The sequence below is a fragment of the Emydura macquarii genome, unplaced genomic scaffold (genome assembly GCF_026122565.2).
Source record: "Emydura macquarii macquarii isolate MOO-44397 ecotype Brisbane River unplaced genomic scaffold, CSIRO-AGI_Emac_v2 contig_1876, whole genome shotgun sequence".
NCBI classification, from domain to species: domain Eukaryota; kingdom Metazoa; phylum Chordata; order Testudines; family Chelidae; genus Emydura; species Emydura macquarii.
The window spans coordinates 22,667,759-22,687,474 of record NW_027132013.1 but is presented as its reverse complement, the minus strand read 5'-3'; the positions used below and the strand labels follow the sequence as shown (position 1 = coordinate 22,687,474).

The 19,716-nt window shown below is 42.3% G+C and overlaps 1 protein-coding gene across 1 annotated transcript in view; it reads right to left on the bottom strand.

Annotated features, from left to right (window-relative positions):
- Positions 1 to 1,608: 1,608 nt before the first annotated feature.
- Positions 1,609 to 19,716, bottom strand: part of SPTBN5 (spectrin beta, non-erythrocytic 5) — a 128,531-nt gene continuing 110,423 nt past the window's right edge. Inside the window, exons 52-64 of the mRNA XM_067557931.1 lie at positions 19,456 to 19,611; positions 17,974 to 18,191; positions 16,108 to 16,297; positions 14,751 to 14,927; positions 13,730 to 13,834; positions 12,578 to 13,204; positions 11,848 to 11,919; positions 10,066 to 10,152; positions 9,513 to 9,604; positions 8,976 to 9,061; positions 8,056 to 8,191; positions 6,547 to 6,674; positions 1,609 to 1,837 (exon numbers count right to left, since the gene is read on the bottom strand). Of these exons, the coding sequence (XP_067414032.1) occupies positions 1,692 to 1,837; positions 6,547 to 6,674; positions 8,056 to 8,191; positions 8,976 to 9,061; positions 9,513 to 9,604; positions 10,066 to 10,152; positions 11,848 to 11,919; positions 12,578 to 13,204; positions 13,730 to 13,834; positions 14,751 to 14,927; positions 16,108 to 16,297; positions 17,974 to 18,191; positions 19,456 to 19,611 (2,220 nt within the window). The 3' untranslated portion in view covers positions 1,609 to 1,691. The remainder of the gene's footprint in view (positions 1,838 to 6,546; positions 6,675 to 8,055; positions 8,192 to 8,975; positions 9,062 to 9,512; positions 9,605 to 10,065; positions 10,153 to 11,847; positions 11,920 to 12,577; positions 13,205 to 13,729; positions 13,835 to 14,750; positions 14,928 to 16,107; positions 16,298 to 17,973; positions 18,192 to 19,455; positions 19,612 to 19,716) is intronic.

The following is a 19,716-nucleotide window of genomic DNA, read 5'->3' as shown; positions in this document are numbered from 1 at the left end:
TTCATGCATAAACAAACATTGAACAGCATTTCGTGTTTTATACTGGCTCTACTTACATTTGCTATGCACACTCGCTAAAGTATTTGTTACACTACCTGATTTTCAAGAATGGAAAGGAATGAAATTCTGCATCAGAAATAGAGTTTGAGTGGAAGAAAAGTGAAAAATCTACTTTTACTTCTGACTTTTCCAGTGGGCTAGCACCAAAAGGACAAAACAGGTTCCTGAACAAGACTATTAAGAATTCAGACAATTGAATGATGCATAATGTTACCGCTGGATGATTTTATTTAAATATTAACAGAACAAATATTTTAATTAAAACTTTATACTAGAGACTGAACAAGGAATTCAAAACGAATCAATTAAAAAAAAATCTGAGGTTTTGTTAGAAAACAGTTTGCCGTTATTAGCAATTATAGGAAGAGAGAATTTCCATTAACTTCCTTTGCTAGATTGGATCTGTATTTTATTATTAAAGCACCCAGCCTTTGGGCATGGGTGCTGATAAATTAGAAGTATTGGTATATTTTTTATGATTATTGCTGCATTAGTGATTTACCAGGTGACAGTCACATTTTCCCTACTATACACTCCCTTTCCTGGGCTTTCATCCCATGGTGGTAGCCATCATATAAAAACCTAAGATTGATCAATTCCATTTTCCATTCCATTATTTGCCTGTTGCAGGGTGAATGCATCTCCGCTCAAACAGCTTCAGAGTTTAAACATGGCCCCAAAAAATTTTAATTTTATTTGGCTAGCATCACACACAAGTGTATATCATTTTTTTAGGGACGTCATTCATTTTTTAGTTCCAAAGTTTTTACTTTCAAATCTTGTGACCCCACCTTTTTATTGTCAAAAATTATTTGCAAAATAAAGAATCATAAAACTGAGGGTATAGAAAGAGCTGTTGAAATAATTGAATCCCAAGGCATTTTAAGTTTCTTCGTGAATTGTTTTTGGCAGTTGAAGGGGAGCGCTGCAAGAATCTAGCAACACGTAAAAATTTAATTTTAGTAGGACATATCCCTCTCTCTTCCTGTAGTGACAACTAAAAGTATTGTGAAAACAATTTTTGTCACTTCAGGAAATGATTCTACAGTCTTGTACTTCTGTACTATGATTCCACTGAGTGCCAATCACAACAATAATAGCAAGCTGTGTGCATTTAAGCTGTCACAAATGTGCACAATTGAGTCAACAACAACTTTACTTTAGAACTTAGAGGTGAAACTAATTCATTAGTGCAGTGGGTGAGTGCACTAGTGCTTCCTCTATGGAGATTTGGAATCAAACTGCATCTCATGTAATAAGTGGATATGAAGTTAGTTGTATCTCATCGTGGTCCCTGGTAGACATTAGTCACCGTCACACAATTTGTCATGACAAATGGGGAGAAGGGGTATACCTGACATTATTTCCTCACATTCATGAGCACCAATTTAAACAAAGGCCTTCTGTAGGCCTGGCAAAATCAGGTGCATAGATCAGTCAAGTTCAATTTGTTAAAATATCGACAGTTCTATTCTTTTCCAAGTGCTATGTCTATTCTGAATGCCTGAGCATTCCTTTCTTCCAATACAAATTTCACTGTCCACCTTGACTCCAAGGCAATAGGGTGCTATGAAGGGCAAGAATCGGTCTCATCCAGAAACCTGAAGAGTGTATGCTCTCTTTTGCTGCTCTTACTTTTTGGTAAATAGCTTTTTAAAGACATTCTTATCTTTCTTTTGCTTCTCCTTCCTGTTCTCAATCGCTAGGCCTTCTTTCATCTGGGGCAGTGGATTTGTTAAGCTCTTGGTCTGCACACTCGGATCCTCAGCCTTGGCTCCTGAAAAAGAATTACTGAGATATTCATTTTCTTGGGATAGGGAACACTGGAATGTTGACAATGGGCTTATCCTCACATGTGTGTGTCAAGGACAGTCTCACTAGGCTTCCCTAGAAAACAGGCTAAACCAAGCCATTTCATAGCATTATCACTCACACCTTAGATCTAAACTGCCATAGACCTTCTTTCCTGCTATTGATTGGTAGAGGCCATGGTGATGTAATCTTGAATTCAAGAGGGTTGATAATCCCTTTCAGTGGACCATTATGGCCTGGATGGCAGTGCTGCTAGCATGCTACACATACCACTACCCAAAGATCTAGTGTCCTCTTCAAAATGCTCCCTCTGCTCAACCCACATGATGAAAGATTCCATAGGTAAAACCCTTGCTTGGACTATGGGTTGTGCCATTAGTCCAAACAGCAGCATATCTGACTTTTATTCACAGTTTTGGAACGGATAAAGCTTTTCCATTGCAGTGCTCTCTGGGAAAAAGAGTTGGTGCATCATGATATGGTTGCAGGCTTTTAATGGCATTGCTTTAGTATTAGCTAGTTGCTATGCTGAGTCCATGGTGGCGCATATGGACGAAACGCTGATAATTTGTGTATGTTTGACATACTTCTCAGCTGCAGAAATGTAAGAAATGTGGGAAAGACCAACAAACAGTGCAATGAGAACATGAAAAGACTTTGTACAGCTACTAGTATTGGAGGTGGCCTTTTCAGCTCTCATCACACCTCAAAGACTCCCAGTGTTTGATAGTCAGTCTAGGTTCCCAGCAGAATTACATGAATGTAGAATCACCCCAGTTTTGTAAACTCTCCTGGGGAGATTTCAGGCACCTGGATTTACCTGTTGATCTCATGCTTTCACTGTTTAGTTTGAAACGCCACTAAAAAAATGATTGTAACTAGGGGGAATTTTGCTGTATTTAGTTTTCTGTGTAATATGTGTCAGAGAGCAATGGTAAGGTGCTAGGAAATTAAAAGGTAGTTTTACTATGTTGTAAACATCAGGGACACTGCAAATCTTGCTATTGTCATTTGCATGCGTCTATCTCCAGGGATTATATGGTAAATTTTAACTCAGCTACATTTGTAACAATGAGGGTCTGAGAACAGGTTTAAACCCCCCAAATAAGCAGTTAACTCAGCTGAGTGCCTGCAATGTTACTGTATTATAAAAATATATCAAGAACAGCTTTTTTTGAAAGTTTGTAATGTTCTAAACTCAATCATCATTATGAGATACAGGCTATAGTTATGATATATATATATATATATATATATATATATATATATATATATCAAACTATGCTGCAACTTCAGCTCCACTTCACAGCAGGGCAATGAGCAGTCAGGAACACCTCCCAAACAAAGTGTCTATACGAAACCAGCTCCAAGTAACTATCCATTTTCCAGCCCAGGAAGGGACATTGAAGGACCATTAGAGTTAATAGAAAGACATTGAGACAACTTGAAACTGAAAAGAAAAGCCCCGTCTTTGGAAACCAAGAAAGAATGGCGTTTCTCCCACTTTGAGTATCTTTAGTGACCGAAGGGAAACAAAACAAAACAAAACAGGAAACCCTTTTACAATGGAAAGCATTTGAACTGAAGACAATCCAAAACCGGGGGGGTAGGCTTGAAGAGGGAGGCTGGCTATGAATGTTGGATTCCTCCCATAGCTTGGGAAACTGGTTTAAGGCAATAAGTAACTTCTTAGAAAAGAGATTTTATTTAATAGAAAAGTGTAAAGCATGAAGTTGCAGCTTCATGTTTATTTTTTGTGTAACTTGCCTATGTTTGCTTTCTCTTACTATTTCATCTTTGAATCTGTGTTTTTTCAATTAAATACACTTTGTGTTTACTTTCCCCTCAGACAGGTCTCCAGTGTGCAAACCGTATGGAACGTGTAGGCCAAAGTGAGCTGATTCTGTGGGGGCTGGTTTTACTGCTTTGGAGGTGACAAACCAGAGGGGAAAAGGCAGAGTGTCTGATATTTGAGAACTCAGGGAGGATATATTTGAGAAGACACAGGACTGGAAGTGTTGTTGGTGTCACCCTGAAAAGAGTAATTAAGCTGATGGGAACCAGGGTGAGATCTTATGTTTGCAGGCTGGCTACTGCTGTTAGGGAATTGATCCATAACTGCACAGCACAAAGTCCATTTAGGTTACAGGGCAGGTGGTGACGGAACCCTTTACTGATCTGGGTAGTCCCCAAACATTGCAACCTCTTCTTCCTGATTGATCTTTTGCTATATTGAACAAAACTACTCTTTTATTTGACAAGCAGGACTGTTTATGCTGCAGATACCGCTTGTCTCAAGATACCTGTTGATCAGTCCCTACAAGACTTATTTTCAGCTGGATGTTACTCATTCACAATTGCATCTTGTTATGCACCCTGCTCGTTTAGTGTCATCAACAATCCACATTCCCTTCCCCACCTCTTTTATTACGTTGAGCTGTCTGGCTCAGAGTTCCCATCATAAGAACATAAGAATGGCCATACTGGGTCAGATCAATTATCCATAGAATCATAAAAGATTAGGGTCGGAAGGGACCTCAGGAGGTCATCTAGTCCAACCCTCTACTCAAAGCAGGACCGATGCCAACTAAATCATCCCAGACAGGGCTTTGTCAAGCTGCACTTTAAAAATCTCTAAGGATAGATATTCCACCACCTCTCTAGGTAACCCATTTCAGTGCTTCACCACCCTCCTAGTGAAATTTTTCCCCCTAATATCCTATATTTCTAATAGACCTCCTAACAACAGGTAATTCCTAATAGTCCTCCCCCACTGCAACTTGAGACCATTGCTCCTAGTTCTGTCATCTACTCCCACTGAGAACAGCTTAGCTCCATCCTCCCTGGAACCCCCTTTCAGGTAGTTAAAGGCTGCTATTAAACCCCCCTCATTTTCCTCTTCTGCAGACTAAACAAGCCTAGTTCCCTCAGCCTCTTCTCATAAGTCATGTACTCCGGCCCCCTAGTAATTTTTGTTGCCCTCCTCTGGACTCTCTCCTATTTGTCCACATCATTCCTGTAGTGGGGGACCCAAAATTGGACACAATACTCCAAATGTGGCCTCACCAATGCTGAATACCGCTGACTCATATCCAGCTTCTTGTCCACTATAACGCCCAGGTCCTTTTCTGCAGAACTGCTGCCTAGCCAGTCGGTCCCCAGTTTGTAGCAATGCATGGGATTCGTCTGTCCTAAATGCAGGATTCTGCACTTGTCCTTGTTGAATCTCATCAGATTTTTTGGGGGCCAATCCTCCAATTTGCCTAGGTCACTCTGTGTCCTATCCCTACCCTCCAGGGTATTCAGCTTAGTGTCATCTGCAAACTTGCTGAGGGTGCAATCCACATCATCCTCCACATAATTAATGAAGAGGTTGAACAACATCGGTCCCAGCACTGACACCTGGGGCACTCCGCTTGTTACCAGCTGCCAACTAGACATCAAGCCATTGATCGCTATGCATTGACTCCAATGTTCTAGCCAGCTCTCTATCCATCTTATAGTCCATTCATTCAACCGATACTTTTTTAACTTGCTGATAAGAATACTGTGAGAGACCGTATCAGAAGCTTTGCTAAAGTCAAGGTATATCACCATCTAGCCCAGTATCTTGACCTCCAACAGTGGCCAGTGCCAGGTGCTTATGTAGTGGGTGTTCGGGGGGGGGGGGGTGTTGGTGGTGTGATCAATAGCAGCTGCTTGTAAACAGTGTACAGTAATACTACACAAGAATTCAGTGCAACCTTAATTTGACCCCCTGATGCATATGCATTATGATGCAGTCTTTTATTACACAATCACATACTTCCCCCCCTCAGGATCCCTGCCTCATTCAGTGCACAGGATGGGTGGTGCTCAGATAATTAACACCTATTCAATATTTTGTTTTCTCTTTGTTCAGTGTTTACTCCCATGTCTTATATACTTCATACTATTCAAACCCTGCTCTGGACACAGGATCATCGCTTTCCTCATAGGCTTTTCTCTGGTGCTTTTCACTTCAGTATTGGAGTGCTTCATCAACATTAATAATACCATAAGCAAACATAAATGAATTTATTTTCACAACTCTCCTCTGATGTAAGAGACTATCATTCCCATTTTCACAGATAGGCACAGTGAAACTATAGTCAAACATGAGCATTGTCCACTGAATGAGGCGGGATCATGTGGAACAAATAGTATGTGATGATGTAATTAAAAACTGTCATGATGTATACACACAAGACAGCTGAATTAAGGTTACATATGAAACTTTAATTCTGGCATTTCCTAACTTTTTAGTAATTGGTACTGAAAAACCTCACCTTCTTTTGACATTGTTTAATCTCTATCTAGAAAGAGAGAGCAAGAGAACATGAGAGCAAGAACTCTGTATTTCATAATCCTAATAATGAGAAAACTACTGTAGGATAGAAAAGTTCACTGGCAGATCTGTGGCACATGAAGTATAATAATCAACTAAAATAAGCTCTTGGAGAAAAAGACTAAGGCAAAATGTATTAATAAATCTCCAGATAAAAAAAAAAGCAGAGAGATGGATTACAACATGACAGGGAAGGGTGTGGCGTATATTGGGTGACACAACATTGTCCTCTTTCTACATTTTAAACATGTTTTTCTCAAGCCCAGTACTGTGCTTCTCACACAGATCAAAGAAGAGCTTCTTATTACCAGTGTTTGCAGGGTCCTGGACAGAGGTGGAGGTTGGTGTCTTCATAATCTCACGTGTGTCTCCCCCTGATTCTCTGGGAATGTCTGCAGATGCTTTCTCTTGTCTGACTTTGAAGGAAGGATTTCTCCTGTCAAGAAATAACATCAATAGAAACCCAGTGCCATTTCAGATATGAATTGAGTCAGAGAGAGTCAGTGTTCTCAAATAACTCAATCATGCAACCAGTTCAAAAGCAAAATAACCACCAGGCAGAGAACATGTGTTGAATATACATATGCGCATTAATATAGACAGTCTGCAATATAGAATGGGAGTAACTTTTCAAAATGCACCTAACCTCTCACCTCAGGTGAATTATTTTATTTGTCCTTCAAATAAAGTAACTAATTTTGTTATCATTCATCACAATGGTATAATGGGGTAAATAGATTTTGTGACTGGGCTGGAAATATTCATGACAATTTTGCAAGCCTGACAGCAGTCACTAAATTTGTACTACACCTTTTGGTCAAATAGTCAGTTTCCCATTTATCTGAATGGGAACAACATGAATAAATTTGTGCTTGTACTGCAATTGCAGCTGGTACTCATTGACCACATCTATACAGAGAAGAAGGATGGTCTTCTACTTCAGGCACTGGGCTGGGAATTCAGGAGATTTGCATTCACTTCCTAGCTGTGTAGTAGACTTCCTGTGTGACCTGTGTAAGTCACAAGCTCTCTGTGCCTCAGTGCCTCACTAGTCAAAATGAGGATAATGATTCTTCCCTACCCACAAGGTATTTGCAAGAATAAATTCCTAAATACCTGTTGAATTACTATAGTGATGGGTGAGGGCAGTCTCTGCAATTCTCAGTGAAATCTCTAGAAATTATAACATTGCACTTCTAACCACATTAAGAGGCATGAAGTAACGAGTTATCCTGCAAAATACAAGGAGTCGGCTGGGACAAATCAGTCAAACTGGTCTGCTCTGGTTTCCATGAAACCATGTGTGCTGTAGCATTCCAGGAGCCTATGGGTTTTCACAGGTCCATGGCTCACATAGCTCATGAAGTTTAGGCTCCGGTATCCTTCCAGACAAGACAACAGGAGCTGTTTTCACGTCACAACTTGCAGAATTTCTGTGCTCTCCATGTGCAGCAGAAATGGATTTACACCATGGAGACACAAACAGTATGTTCAAATGCTGCACTCAGATTCCCAGATTCACACACGAGTCTTTAAAGTGGCCATTGTGTGCCCAGTTTTAGTTCATCATCCAAGGGGAGGATTTGGGTGACCTCGTTAAGCACCAATATTTGAAAATTGCACTGAGCTTGTTGTAACTGTTAAAAACTGACAAACAGAGAAGTTACTGCATAGCACAGTCCTGGGGGCTATGTTCTACTGAAATACTGGAAACTGAGCGGGTCTTTTTAATATCAAGGCGGCCTACCTGTATTTGAGCATTGCCTAACTACAGGCAATAATGAAACCAGACCAGCTCTGGAATATACAGTCCCCACCTGAGTAGTGAGCCTCTGCTGGTTTGTCTTTCAGCAGCCCCTTCCTCAGGGAAGTGCCAAGGTCTTGTCTGAGGCCTCTCTGTATTTGGAGTGACGGGTTGTGCCATCACTTTGGAACCTTGACTGTAGCTGTGGCCTGCGGGGTTAAAGAAAATAGAGGAAACACCAGAGATGGAGGCACAGTCGGTCATTCCTACATCCACTGCATATTTCTTTGAGCTGCAGGTATCACTGCATTCCTGTCCTTTTTCATTACGCCACAGAACCCACCCTAGCTTAATAAGGGATTGGACCCGCAAGGGAGCAGGTAAGAGCCAAGGCCCCTGTCCACCTGAAGGCTGGAAAAATGTAAGTCGCCATTGTGCATTTCTCCCCAGCCAATATCTTCACTCTAGCCATGCTACAACTGAGAGGCTGCTTTCCATGTCATTTTGGGGACACACCGAGGGTATGTCTACACTGCCATTAAAAACCCATGGCTGGCCTATGCTGACTCAGACTTGTGGGGCTTGGGTTAAGGGGATGTTTAATTGTGGTGTAGACATTCGGGCTTGGGCTGAAGCCTGGGCTCTCAAACTCTGTGAAGTGGGAGGTTGCCAGAGCGCGGGCTGCAGCCTGAGCTGGAATGTCTACATTACAATTCAACAGCCCCTTAACCTGGGCCCCATGAGCCCAAGTCAGCTGGCCCGGGCCAGCCACTGGTGTCTAATTGCAGTGTAGACATATCCTTCATGCCTTCAAGTGTCTCCGTGTGTACGATTGTCTATGGGCGACATAGATGAGACACTCAAACACATGTAAAGGAAGAGCAGCACGCTAGGGACAGCTTGTGATTGTAACATCCTTTAGTTCCTCTCCCATCCTGTCATCGTCACTTACTAAACTAAACAATTTCCCCTTAAAAATGAATAATGATCTACCTATATCGCTCCTAAGCGCCTGTATCCATTCATCCATCAGCTTCTGAGAAGGTGCTGCAAAGTAGTATTCTGCCCCATCAATCAGCCTGTAAACAACAGAGATAGGAGGAAGGGCAATATCTTCATTATTGGGTATGTCTTCACTGACAGCGGCAAATTCGCCACCGTCAGATCGATCTATCTGGATCCATTTAGCGGTCAGTGAAGACTCGCTCAATCGATCCAGAAGTTGACGCATTAAAACCACCTCCTCAAACGGCACAGCACAGTGAAGATGCCGTGTAGAAGAGGAGTTATGAAGTCAATGGGAGTTACACAAACTACTCTGCATAACTTGCATAACACCTGTTGATTGCTGCCAAATTTGAAAGTAAGAGTAGACCAGGCCATTGTCTTATTGTGAAAGGCAGGAACTGCAGTATCTGCAAATACAGCAACTTTTTCTGGGATAGGCTTGGGTTAGGGTGGCTGCGAATAGTTGCAACATCGCAGAGGAGCCATACTTGTTTTGCTAGCAGGTCTATGCATAGGATTTACCGTAAACTGAAGGTGTTCTCTTTCCTGGCATAGTTAGTCAGCCTCTCACAGATGGCACCAGCAACACTGATTGACGGGATTGTGGTTAAGTTCTGAAGGAGGAAGAGATTGCAATGAATGTCCTAATTGCCCTTTCTTTTAGGATTCAGTCCACCCACACTTTGCCTGTAAACACAAATTGATACTATCATTCATACTATTCCTAACACTGTCACCAGGTCCCCTGATAGGAAAAACCATACAAAAGCCATCCTTCAGACAGTTTGAAGAACTGGTACTTCATTGTATCTTGAAGGTACTAATCAAACAAGAGAATGTTCAGAGAATCTCAAAAGCCCTTTCCTCAACCTTATAGCTGGAAGCTGCATCGATCAGACTGTAAGTTTTGACCAACTGACACATGAAAAAAATTAAACCCCCTTCTCATCAAAGGAAGTATGTCTAATTTCCTATGTTTTCTTTTGAAAGAAATTGGGATATTAGAATGGAAAAAGAGGGAACAAATCTTAAGGCATCTTTGGAGACAACCTGACAGATTCAAGAAACAAATTACCTTGGATGCTTCTGTTTCATCATTGTAGAAGTCAAGTTTTTCTTTGTTGAGTTTTACATAATAGGAGTTCCAAGACCTTGAGCTGGGCTACATGAGTAAAGAGGATAATAAAATGTAATTAATAATGGTATCTGTAATTATATCAGCAACATTTCTATATGTCGCTTCTAGCCTTGGAACTTGGGGCTCTAACCTCATTAGCTCTCATGAGCAAAGAATGGTCAACCTAGGTTATTTCCGAGGAAAATCCAACATGCTGCAAGAATTGGTTTTAGTGATTTAGTAAGTGGAACCATATAAGTCAGTGCTGAGCTAATGACACAGCCTGGTGGGGTGATGGCTCTAGTATGCTGTCCAGATTCTAATTTTGGTAATTATAATCTCCCTATGGTTTCAGTCTAATGTGGATATTGAATTCTTCCCCACTTCCTAGTTGAACTCTTGTGCAGTGCTCATACGCGGCGAGTTATATGGGCCCATGGAGCCTGTGCTTCACCAATATTCAGGAATGTGGGCCCGGCTCCACCAATATCTCCATGCTGCTGGAGGGGATGGCCGCGGAGCCTCCAGTGGCACTCAGCCGTGCAGTGGCAGAGCGCAGCGACCTCCAGTGCCCCGCCTCGGACACACTGACAGTGGCTGTCCAGGAGCCACTCCAGCACTGGCCCTGCCCCCAAGCAGCCCGGCAGCTGCTCCCCCGTCCCGGTCCTGCCCCTTTCCCAAGTGAGCCCAGCGCCCTGGCCAGGAGCTGCTCCTGCCCCAAGCAGCATGGTGGCTACTCCCCCCTCCCATCCCCACCCTTCTCCCACGCAGTGGCGTAGCGAGGGGGAGGGGGCGCGAGAGAGGGCCAGGCTCCCAGGCACTGGCTTGGTGGGAGGGACAGCCAGGCCCATGTAGGTGCTATCTAAATATAAGTTATTATTATTTTATTGTGCCAATAAGTAGAATTGTTTGGTGACTGAGGGAGGCAGGTGGAATCATTAAGGAAGATGTGTGGAGAATTTATATTATGAATTTATTCTATTTCTTCTTTTTGTGTGGGTTGGTGAGATGGAATTTCACCGGTGTATCCTTAACAGGGTGGCACTAGATTCTGTTTTGCAGAAGCAATAAAGAATTATTCCATGGGAACAAATAGTCCTGTCTATGTTCAACGCCCACACAGACTGTTAGCAAAAAATCTATGCACTGGTAGATAGTGACTTGGAAATCCTGCATGGAAATTTCCCTGTGGTAAATGTATCAGTCACTTCACTAATGCCAGCCCTAACCTGGAAGAGGAATTCTATTTTAGAGTAAGAGAGGAATTCAATCTTCAACTTCATTCAGACCTGAACATGCTGAAACTATCTCACCAATTTACCACCAAAACATCAGCTGGAAAATAACACCTTCTTCTAATATGAGCAGAAATTAATATCCATGCTCATTAAATCAGAGGCTCTCTCTGCCCTTGGGGCGTCACTCTTTTTGAGGAGGATTTTAGTCTGCATGTTAATTTAGTCACAGTTTCCACTAAGTGCCCCATCAATGGGAACTAAGCCTGAGCTGGAAGATCTCCCGGATAAGTGAATTCAGACATCTTGTTCACTCCAGCTCTGATCCCACACCCATTGAAGTTAATGGGAGTCCTTTCACTGACTTCAGTGGGAACTGAACTGGGCCCTCAGTTCAGAGAGCCTCACCAGTGAAGGTTCACCCTCACCAAGGCAGATTCTGTAGTTATTTGGTCATAATGCAAGGAATGGTGGATGAATGTGAAGTGAGTGCATTTGATTCTACCTGCTTCCGTCCTGGAAGGAGCTGGTCCCTCTTTTCTAGTAACCCCTCCATGTTCTGGTGACTTACAGAAACCTGAAACACACAAGGATAGTATAGTTTCTCTTTGAAGAAGTCTAAATACGTGTCAAAACTTTAGAAACAAGTGTGCGATACATCCCAAACAGGGGCCATTGTTTTCCCTTTAACCTTTGCCTTTTCTATGTTACTGGAAGCCCTCTGTAGACCACATTCACAAATCTAATTCACTCCCTGAATGAAGATATTTCATACCTATTCTGGATAAACTGCTCACATGATTAGCTTCACCACAGTTTTATTGCCAGTCTACTCATTAGTTTACATGGATACTGCATTGTGTGGTGTAATATAATGTGACTATACGGAACAATCTTAAGAAGTATGTTTTTATACAGTGCTTAGAAGTGAAGCTGAATCCTTCACAAAATATTTTACTCTGGTTGCTGTCTTCTAGATCCTGCCTGAAGGTCTGTCCAGGGATCTGACTCTGGCTCCCCACACTGCCCCTCTTAGGTCAGTGGAAGTACTCCTGGTGAGAATGCACACCAACGACCCAAGGAGGGTAATGTGGACATCAGCCACTGGTGGCTGTAAATCGACCTGTGTTAGGCTGACTTATTTTTCTAGTGTAGACAAGGCCTAAGAAACAGATCTGGGTATTGCTTCGATGGGTTGGCTGAAGGTTCTGTGAATGCAGATTATCAGAACTTACCAAAAGATCATTTTCTGACCTCTCAAGAGAGGAACTGGACTGTGGTAAATGTGGAGAAACATCTAATGAACTTTGGCTAGACCTAGGCGGAGTCTTCACAGCTTTTATTTCCAGGTTAGAGACAGGGCAACTGTTAAGGTTTTTCTCATGGGGTGATAAGAGGTCCTTGGAATATGATTCTAACAAACTGCTGACAGATTGTCTGTTTATTGGACTGGGTGGTAATGAAGAGGCCAGAGAGAGGTGGCTTCCCAAGGACGTGACTTGCAGGCCCATCAGTTTTGGTGTAGGTTGAGTGTTAATCTCACTGAGCCTCCTCACAGATTTAATTTCTCCATTGGTGTTGGGCAACATCTTTGGATCTTCCCCATATCCAAATTGCTGGAATGCCTCCGTGGACTTTTGGACTGGAGAGACAATAGTTTCAAGGGGAACCCTCAAGGCAAGGCTGGGTGAGGAGGAGGATTGAGGTGGCAATGGTCTGGTTCTCTTTATCTCTATCAGTCTTGAGGATGGCATCCTTTTGTCTGAGGGCTTCCTTCTTAGAGATGGGACCCTAATGATTTTCCCTTTCTCCTTTTGCTCATTCTCCTCAGTATCAATCTGCTTCAGTAGCTTCATTTCCCTCTGTAAGACACAAGGGTTACATGTATGAAATGATCTATAAGTGTACATATAAATTGAAGTTAGGATTACCTTCAAATACATTTTTATGGAGACCAATACCAGTAGAAAATGCATCTGACAGCACAGGGCCCATCTTCCATTATGGATTCCCAGACCTGGGAACTCTAAACAGCCAGGCTATCTGCCCCCTGTAGTCCAAATGGTATGTTGTCTTCTTCCCAGGGCCTCTTCCTATGCTCACAGCCTTCCTTGCTACCCTCCTGCTCTCGGCAGAGCACCAGCTCCCAGGTCTGCTCTCCCTGGAGTCTTCCCAAGTCTACCTAGTCTTCTCTGAATTGCAACCTGCTCTTATTCTCCAGCAGGTTTCCTCTTAGTCACCTGACCCTTTACCACTAATCTCCACTTGGGGAGGCGATCTGAGTTTAGCACAGAAGCAGCTGAGCCCCAAGCTCCTAAAAAGGCCATTTCACCCTGTGACAAACTCCTGCCTCATTTACTAATCCATCAGTCTTCTTCCCCCCTCACTTTTGTCTTCCGATTCAGCTGTACAAACTTCTCCTCTTGGGCTGCAAGCATCTTCTCAAAGTCCTGGTGTTTCTTCAGCAGTTCCTCTATATCAGACACTGAATCCTGAGTGGAAAAATCAACAATAGATACAGGAATTGACTGAGACAAAAATAACTGTACCTGAAAAAATGATGACAGATTTTCAAAGAAAACAAGTGTATTCAACCACATAAGTCCCTTTAAAATTACTGGGAGTCTGTGTGTAAATCCCCTAAAATGGCTTTCAAAATCCCAGTCTACCATTCTAAATAGAGTGGTCCATGGGCTGAATGCAGCACATAAAAATAAAGGCTCAGCTGACAAGATATTCTTCCCAGCTGCTGGGTTTGTCAGTCATCAGCGCCCTTACTGGAACCCACCGGTAGTATCTTTCACAGCGAGATGATCTTCTGTAAGAGTTGCTAATCATTTAGAAATGTTGCAATTTATGTGAAACTTCTCTCCCTCCTCCTCTCTGCTGAGGAATAAAGACCCTACAATATCACCACCAGCATGGCTTGCATAAGGTATCATGATTTCCATGTGGCATCCTGGCTGCTACAACGTAACCAATGGTATCCAGGCTAAACACCTTGATTAAAGTTTAGGCCAGACTCGTGGTTTACTCTTGCCTTGCTGCAAGAGATCTCACACCCGCACAACTGATTCTCTCTTGCCCCTGTGTTGGGCCTCCATACCCATGAAGAGGCAGCAGCCTTCTTCCAGATCCCTGACTAGGCTAAGGAATTTGACCCAATCCTTTTCCCCAATAGGTCACTACGCTAGTGGTTACTTTTCCAGCCCCAGGCTAAACTCTTTAAAAGGATGTAACACCTGCCTCTTGAGGACCCAAAGCTGCATTACTCAGCCATTGATGTTTTGACTGTGATTAATTTATAACAGAATCTCTCGGGAGTGGAGTTGCCTGAGATGATGCACAGTTCAAGTCGTCTGCCTATACAAAGAGGCATTGTAATAGTGTTATATTGTCCTTACTCACCCCATAGCTAGGATCTGACAGAAAGCTCTCCTTGGCAGCCAGCCATGCCTCTGCTTGTTCCAGCTCTCGCCATAGTAACTGGATCTCCCAGTTTTCCTCATACAGCTCCTTCCTCATGTCCCAGCTCTCCCTTACCTTCCTCATCAGCTCTGACAGCTCTGATAGTTTTTCCTCAATCTAGGAAAACAACATTTACAATATAGGGAGATAAAAGCTCCAATTAGACTTCCATTTGACAGCCATCTACCATATAATCTGACCATGTGACCCTTATATGACCTCCAGTGAACTTTGTGGTCCCAACCTAATTTAGAAAGGAAGTTTGAGTCTGCCTTTTGCCTACTTGAATTAATTTAGCCACTGACTATATTCTATATCTGTATTTGTATCCCATATACTGCAAGAACAGTACTTTGCTATATATTTGTCCATGACCACACTTAACTCTGAGGTTGCAGTTTGTAACTGGTAATACTGAACTAAAGGGAACCCAGACAATAAAACAAATCCATCTGTCCAGGGCACGATAACACTCATTTATCTTTTAATACAATGGAAAACTGTTTAGTTCTCTCTGCAGCAAAAATTGCAACAGAAATGGGATTTTTCACAAATTTTGAAGCTGCTTTTAATCTCATGACCTCCAGATCCAATTACAATCTCAGGACAAGCTTGGGATCATGGTAATGGTCAGATTCTGACGTTACATAGATAACAGAATCAGAGTTTTTCAGATTTACTTCTTGCTCTTTTCTCCTTTGTAAACCTTCTGAAGAATCACACGTTCTCTAAAGTGTTCAAAGACATCACCCCACTCTGTATCTGTTCTCTATTGTATTGCATTCTTTTGTATCCTATTTCCTGGGTATGTAGACAATAAGATTTAAGGGATGGTATTAGCGTGGCACATATTCCCCACTGTATAGTGTCATGTCGACTGACAGCATGGCCTAAACAACCACCAACAGTATTTCTAGCTAGGGATCGCTGTAATTTTACAGATTAGCTTCGGAGTCAGTTTTGAAGGAAATAGGAACAACTCTAAACGATGCTCCACTTATTCAGGGCTCTATGCAACATTTTTCTTCATATTTAATATTAAAGAACCTGTTTTTTCTAGCCAGCTTTTCCCTTTTGAAGACAGATATCTGTGAAAACCCCTGAGAGGCATGAATTCTATGGGTGCTCTGAAATCTAAGTTCCCACCTGAACAACTGAATGTTCTTTAGATATGGCAGCATTTCTGGAAGTGCTGCTTTAGACGTCTATAATATTGTAATCGTGGTGTTTGCCCACTAAGTGTGCTTCCTTGGCTCACTCTGATTTTTTAAAAATGTTTAACCCATCAACAGCGTACCTCCATGGACATGAAGTGTCCATTCGTCACCAGGTTGTTCCCTGCCTGCTGCATATCTTCATATTTTAGCCACTGCTTCTCTATTTCACGCTTATACTCCTCATGATGCTTGATTAGCAGCTCAGCACCAGGAACATCACTTGCTAGTTCCTCAGATATCACCAGTGCATGCATCTCATTGGCCCAGACCCTATGAAAAGGAATTTAAAGGCACAGTGAACACTGAAAGCTGATGCGGATAAAAATGGAATGACTCACAAACACTTAGACACACACACAAGCTTATACATTCACACTGATGTAGGCAGAGATGTACAGCACTTATTTACATACAATGGACACACATAGGCACACTGTGGTAGATAATCACATACATATGCACATTTATCACTCAAGGAGCCCACAAGAGCATAAACTTGCATTCAAATATACAAAGGCATCGTCTATATTTATATTATACTTATGGGACAAACATGATATACACATGATACACATTCACATACTTAGAGAAGGGAATCATACAACTATATGCACTGAATAATAGCTACTGAAAACATTCACAATGCTTTTATGCACTGGGCACTTATGTGCATACTTAAAGTTTCCCATACTGCCATGCACAAGAATACTTAACACACATACATGAAATCATATTCCCACACAGAGTGAGGCAGAAATGTGTACCTACAGGGCCACAACCTCAACTGGCATAAATCAGGGTAGCTCCATTAAATTTAGGGAGCTGATTTACAGCAGTTGAATATCTACCTCACAGCAGGATATCCTCACCTACACACTCTTACGCACAATATTCCTAAACTAAGAACACATTTGTTTTCATGGAAAAATATTCATACTACTTAACAGAGCAGGTCAAAAATTTTCTGATGAAACATTTTTCATGGAAAATGCCATTTCACTGAAATAGAAACATTTTACAGGAATGGATAGATGTTGAAAAATATATGTTTAGGAAAAAAAATCACAGTGGAGTATTTTGATTTAGTTTTTATTTTGAAATTTATTTTATAATATAAAAATATTAAAACCAGTTGAAATTAAAATGAAATGTTTTGATTGTATCAAAAAGAAATGTTTCCACTGACGGGAAACAGAATGGTTTTCAATTTCTGGGAAATTTCAACATTCAATGTTTTGATCGGATTTGGAACAAAACAAATTTCAAAATGGTAGAATTTCCTGAAGAATAAAAATTCCAGTACCCACACTGCTCTTTTATTTATACATAAGGGAAACAACATCAGGCACATACAAGCAATATGATTTATATTATATCTCTCCCTGCTCCCGCACAAAATACTTCCACTTCTGAACATACTTGAAATTGCTGTGCTAGAGTGAAATGCTTGTGCTGACTCTTAGACATGTGAGCACCGGTGTCCGTACAGATGCACAGGGGATTGGAGTATTCAGGTGTAAGGAAGGGACTTGGCCCTCCTGTAGAATCAACAATGTTTGGAAATGAAACCCAAAACTGCTGAACTACCCAAAGTGCTCGATTTTCCAAGACACTAGAGGTATTATCTAAGCTGCCCAAATTTTGGCGGGTCTGTAACACTGTGCTGAAATAGATTTGTATGGTCCCATGTGCTAAATGCATCCAATATGTTCCAACAGGCTCCAGAAACAACCCTATTAGTTTCAACCTAAGTATCTGTTCTTCTCTACAGTGAGGTCAACTCAGCCACTGCAGCTGAAAAGATGCTTTGTGTTATCATTTAAGGAAAGCCGTTAGCAAGTTGCAGAGAGACGGGGGCAGGGATGGCAAGTGTCTAATTTAGAAAACTGCATCAGGGGAAAACAAAAATAAGTCCCCATTGCCAAGACAGTGGGCCCTACACATACATCAACTCCCTGCAGTCGTTGAAGTAGAGCTGGACCTGTTCTGCCTGGCTCAGCCTCTCCTTCCTCTCCAGAGACTTCCTGTCCAGTTTCTCCCAGCATTCATCCACCTCTGAGAGTCTCTGCATTATGTTCTCCCTGGCCTGTGGATAGAGCCTGCTGAGACGCCGAGCCTCCACTCGGATCCGCTCCAGCTCTTTCGCGATGGCTGCAAGGTCTCTCTGGAACAAAGAAGCGATTGATCACAAGACCAAATTGAGAGCATTAGGTACCGCTTCAGTACTGCCAGGGAAATAGTGAAAGCAGATCTCTGACTGTTATTGACCTTTAGGCTCCTTCCACCCAGTTGATTCCACAGCGTGAGAAACTACCTCATTACTGAGGCACTTTGCCTGCTGCCAGATACCTTCTAGTGTTCTACATTCACCATTGAACAAGCTTCAGCCGTCATGAAAGACACCACAATAACGTGGAAGAAACCTTGGGGGTCTCATTCACTGGGCCAGTGAAAACTGTGTTTCTAATATAAATGATGTATTGGGGAGGGGGATAGGGGAGAAGTCTGCTGCATTAACTGGGGGACGAGGTACTCCCCTGTAATGCAGATCAGTGACACTGAGGCTGGCTTTGAAGGAAGAGGGAAAGAATGGGGTGATTAGGAGAGAAAAAGACAGGGAAGTAAGAGTGCAGCAATTCACAGCAGAACATCTGTTTTCCAAAATTTAATCTGTTTTCGTTTTAAGAAAGTACCGAGAGGAAGCCCTGACTGTTCAGAACACACCCCAATATTCCTTCCCCACCTCAGCAGCACCCCAGATGGAGTCTTAGGGATCATCTGAATTCTCCTGCTCGCTAACTCTTTTGTTCACCCTTCCCGCATCTGTCCTAAACATCATCAACACCTACTGCTGGCCTACAGGGATTGTCTGCTCCCAGTCCTGAACCTGTCAACACCATTTAAATTGAAAAATAAGGAATTTGGGTACAGCAAAATCTAGGCTCACCATTCTCCCTGAGGCTGTGTGTTACTTCCACTGGACTATCAGTTCTTGCTGGCTTAAGGAGCAAGAATTCAACATGGGCCTCTTGAATGGCAACAAAATATCAGGCTCTGATGGCCTCATTTCCAGCAATAAGCTGGAAGTCCCAGGAGATCCCAGCCACTGGCATTGCAGTGCTAGAGACTTCACATCCACTTCAAACTAAGGCTTTGAAGTTATTTGAGCTTGGGTTGGAATTTAGTATCGAAGCCCATTAGGAGAAGTGAAAAATACAATAAATAGTAATAATATTGTTTCATGGTGGTAAAGGCAGGATGAATGGCTTCTTGAATGAGGTACCATGGACACTGCAGTAATGGATCAAACACATTTTTCCATAGCTCTGTAAACTGAGCAGCCCAAGATGTCATTAAGCCAGGTGCAGGTCTCTTGGTTTTATTAATTTATGTTTTTCTGCCTGTGTTTCAAGGCAGTCCCACTTTACCTCCACTGCTTCATGCTGGCTGAGAAGGGTCTGCACACCTGGCAGGTCATATCCATAATCATCTATGTCCACCACAGCCTCCTTCTCCTGCATCCACCCCTTTAGCTCATCCACATCATGGTCATACTGGTGAATTGGCTGGGCTGCTTTTAGATTCTGAACAAAGAAATGATTCGCTAGTGGCATCATTGCAGCACATCCACTATGCAAGGTGACACTCTGCTTTGATGCTAGGGAGCCTAAAGTGACACATTGATGCAA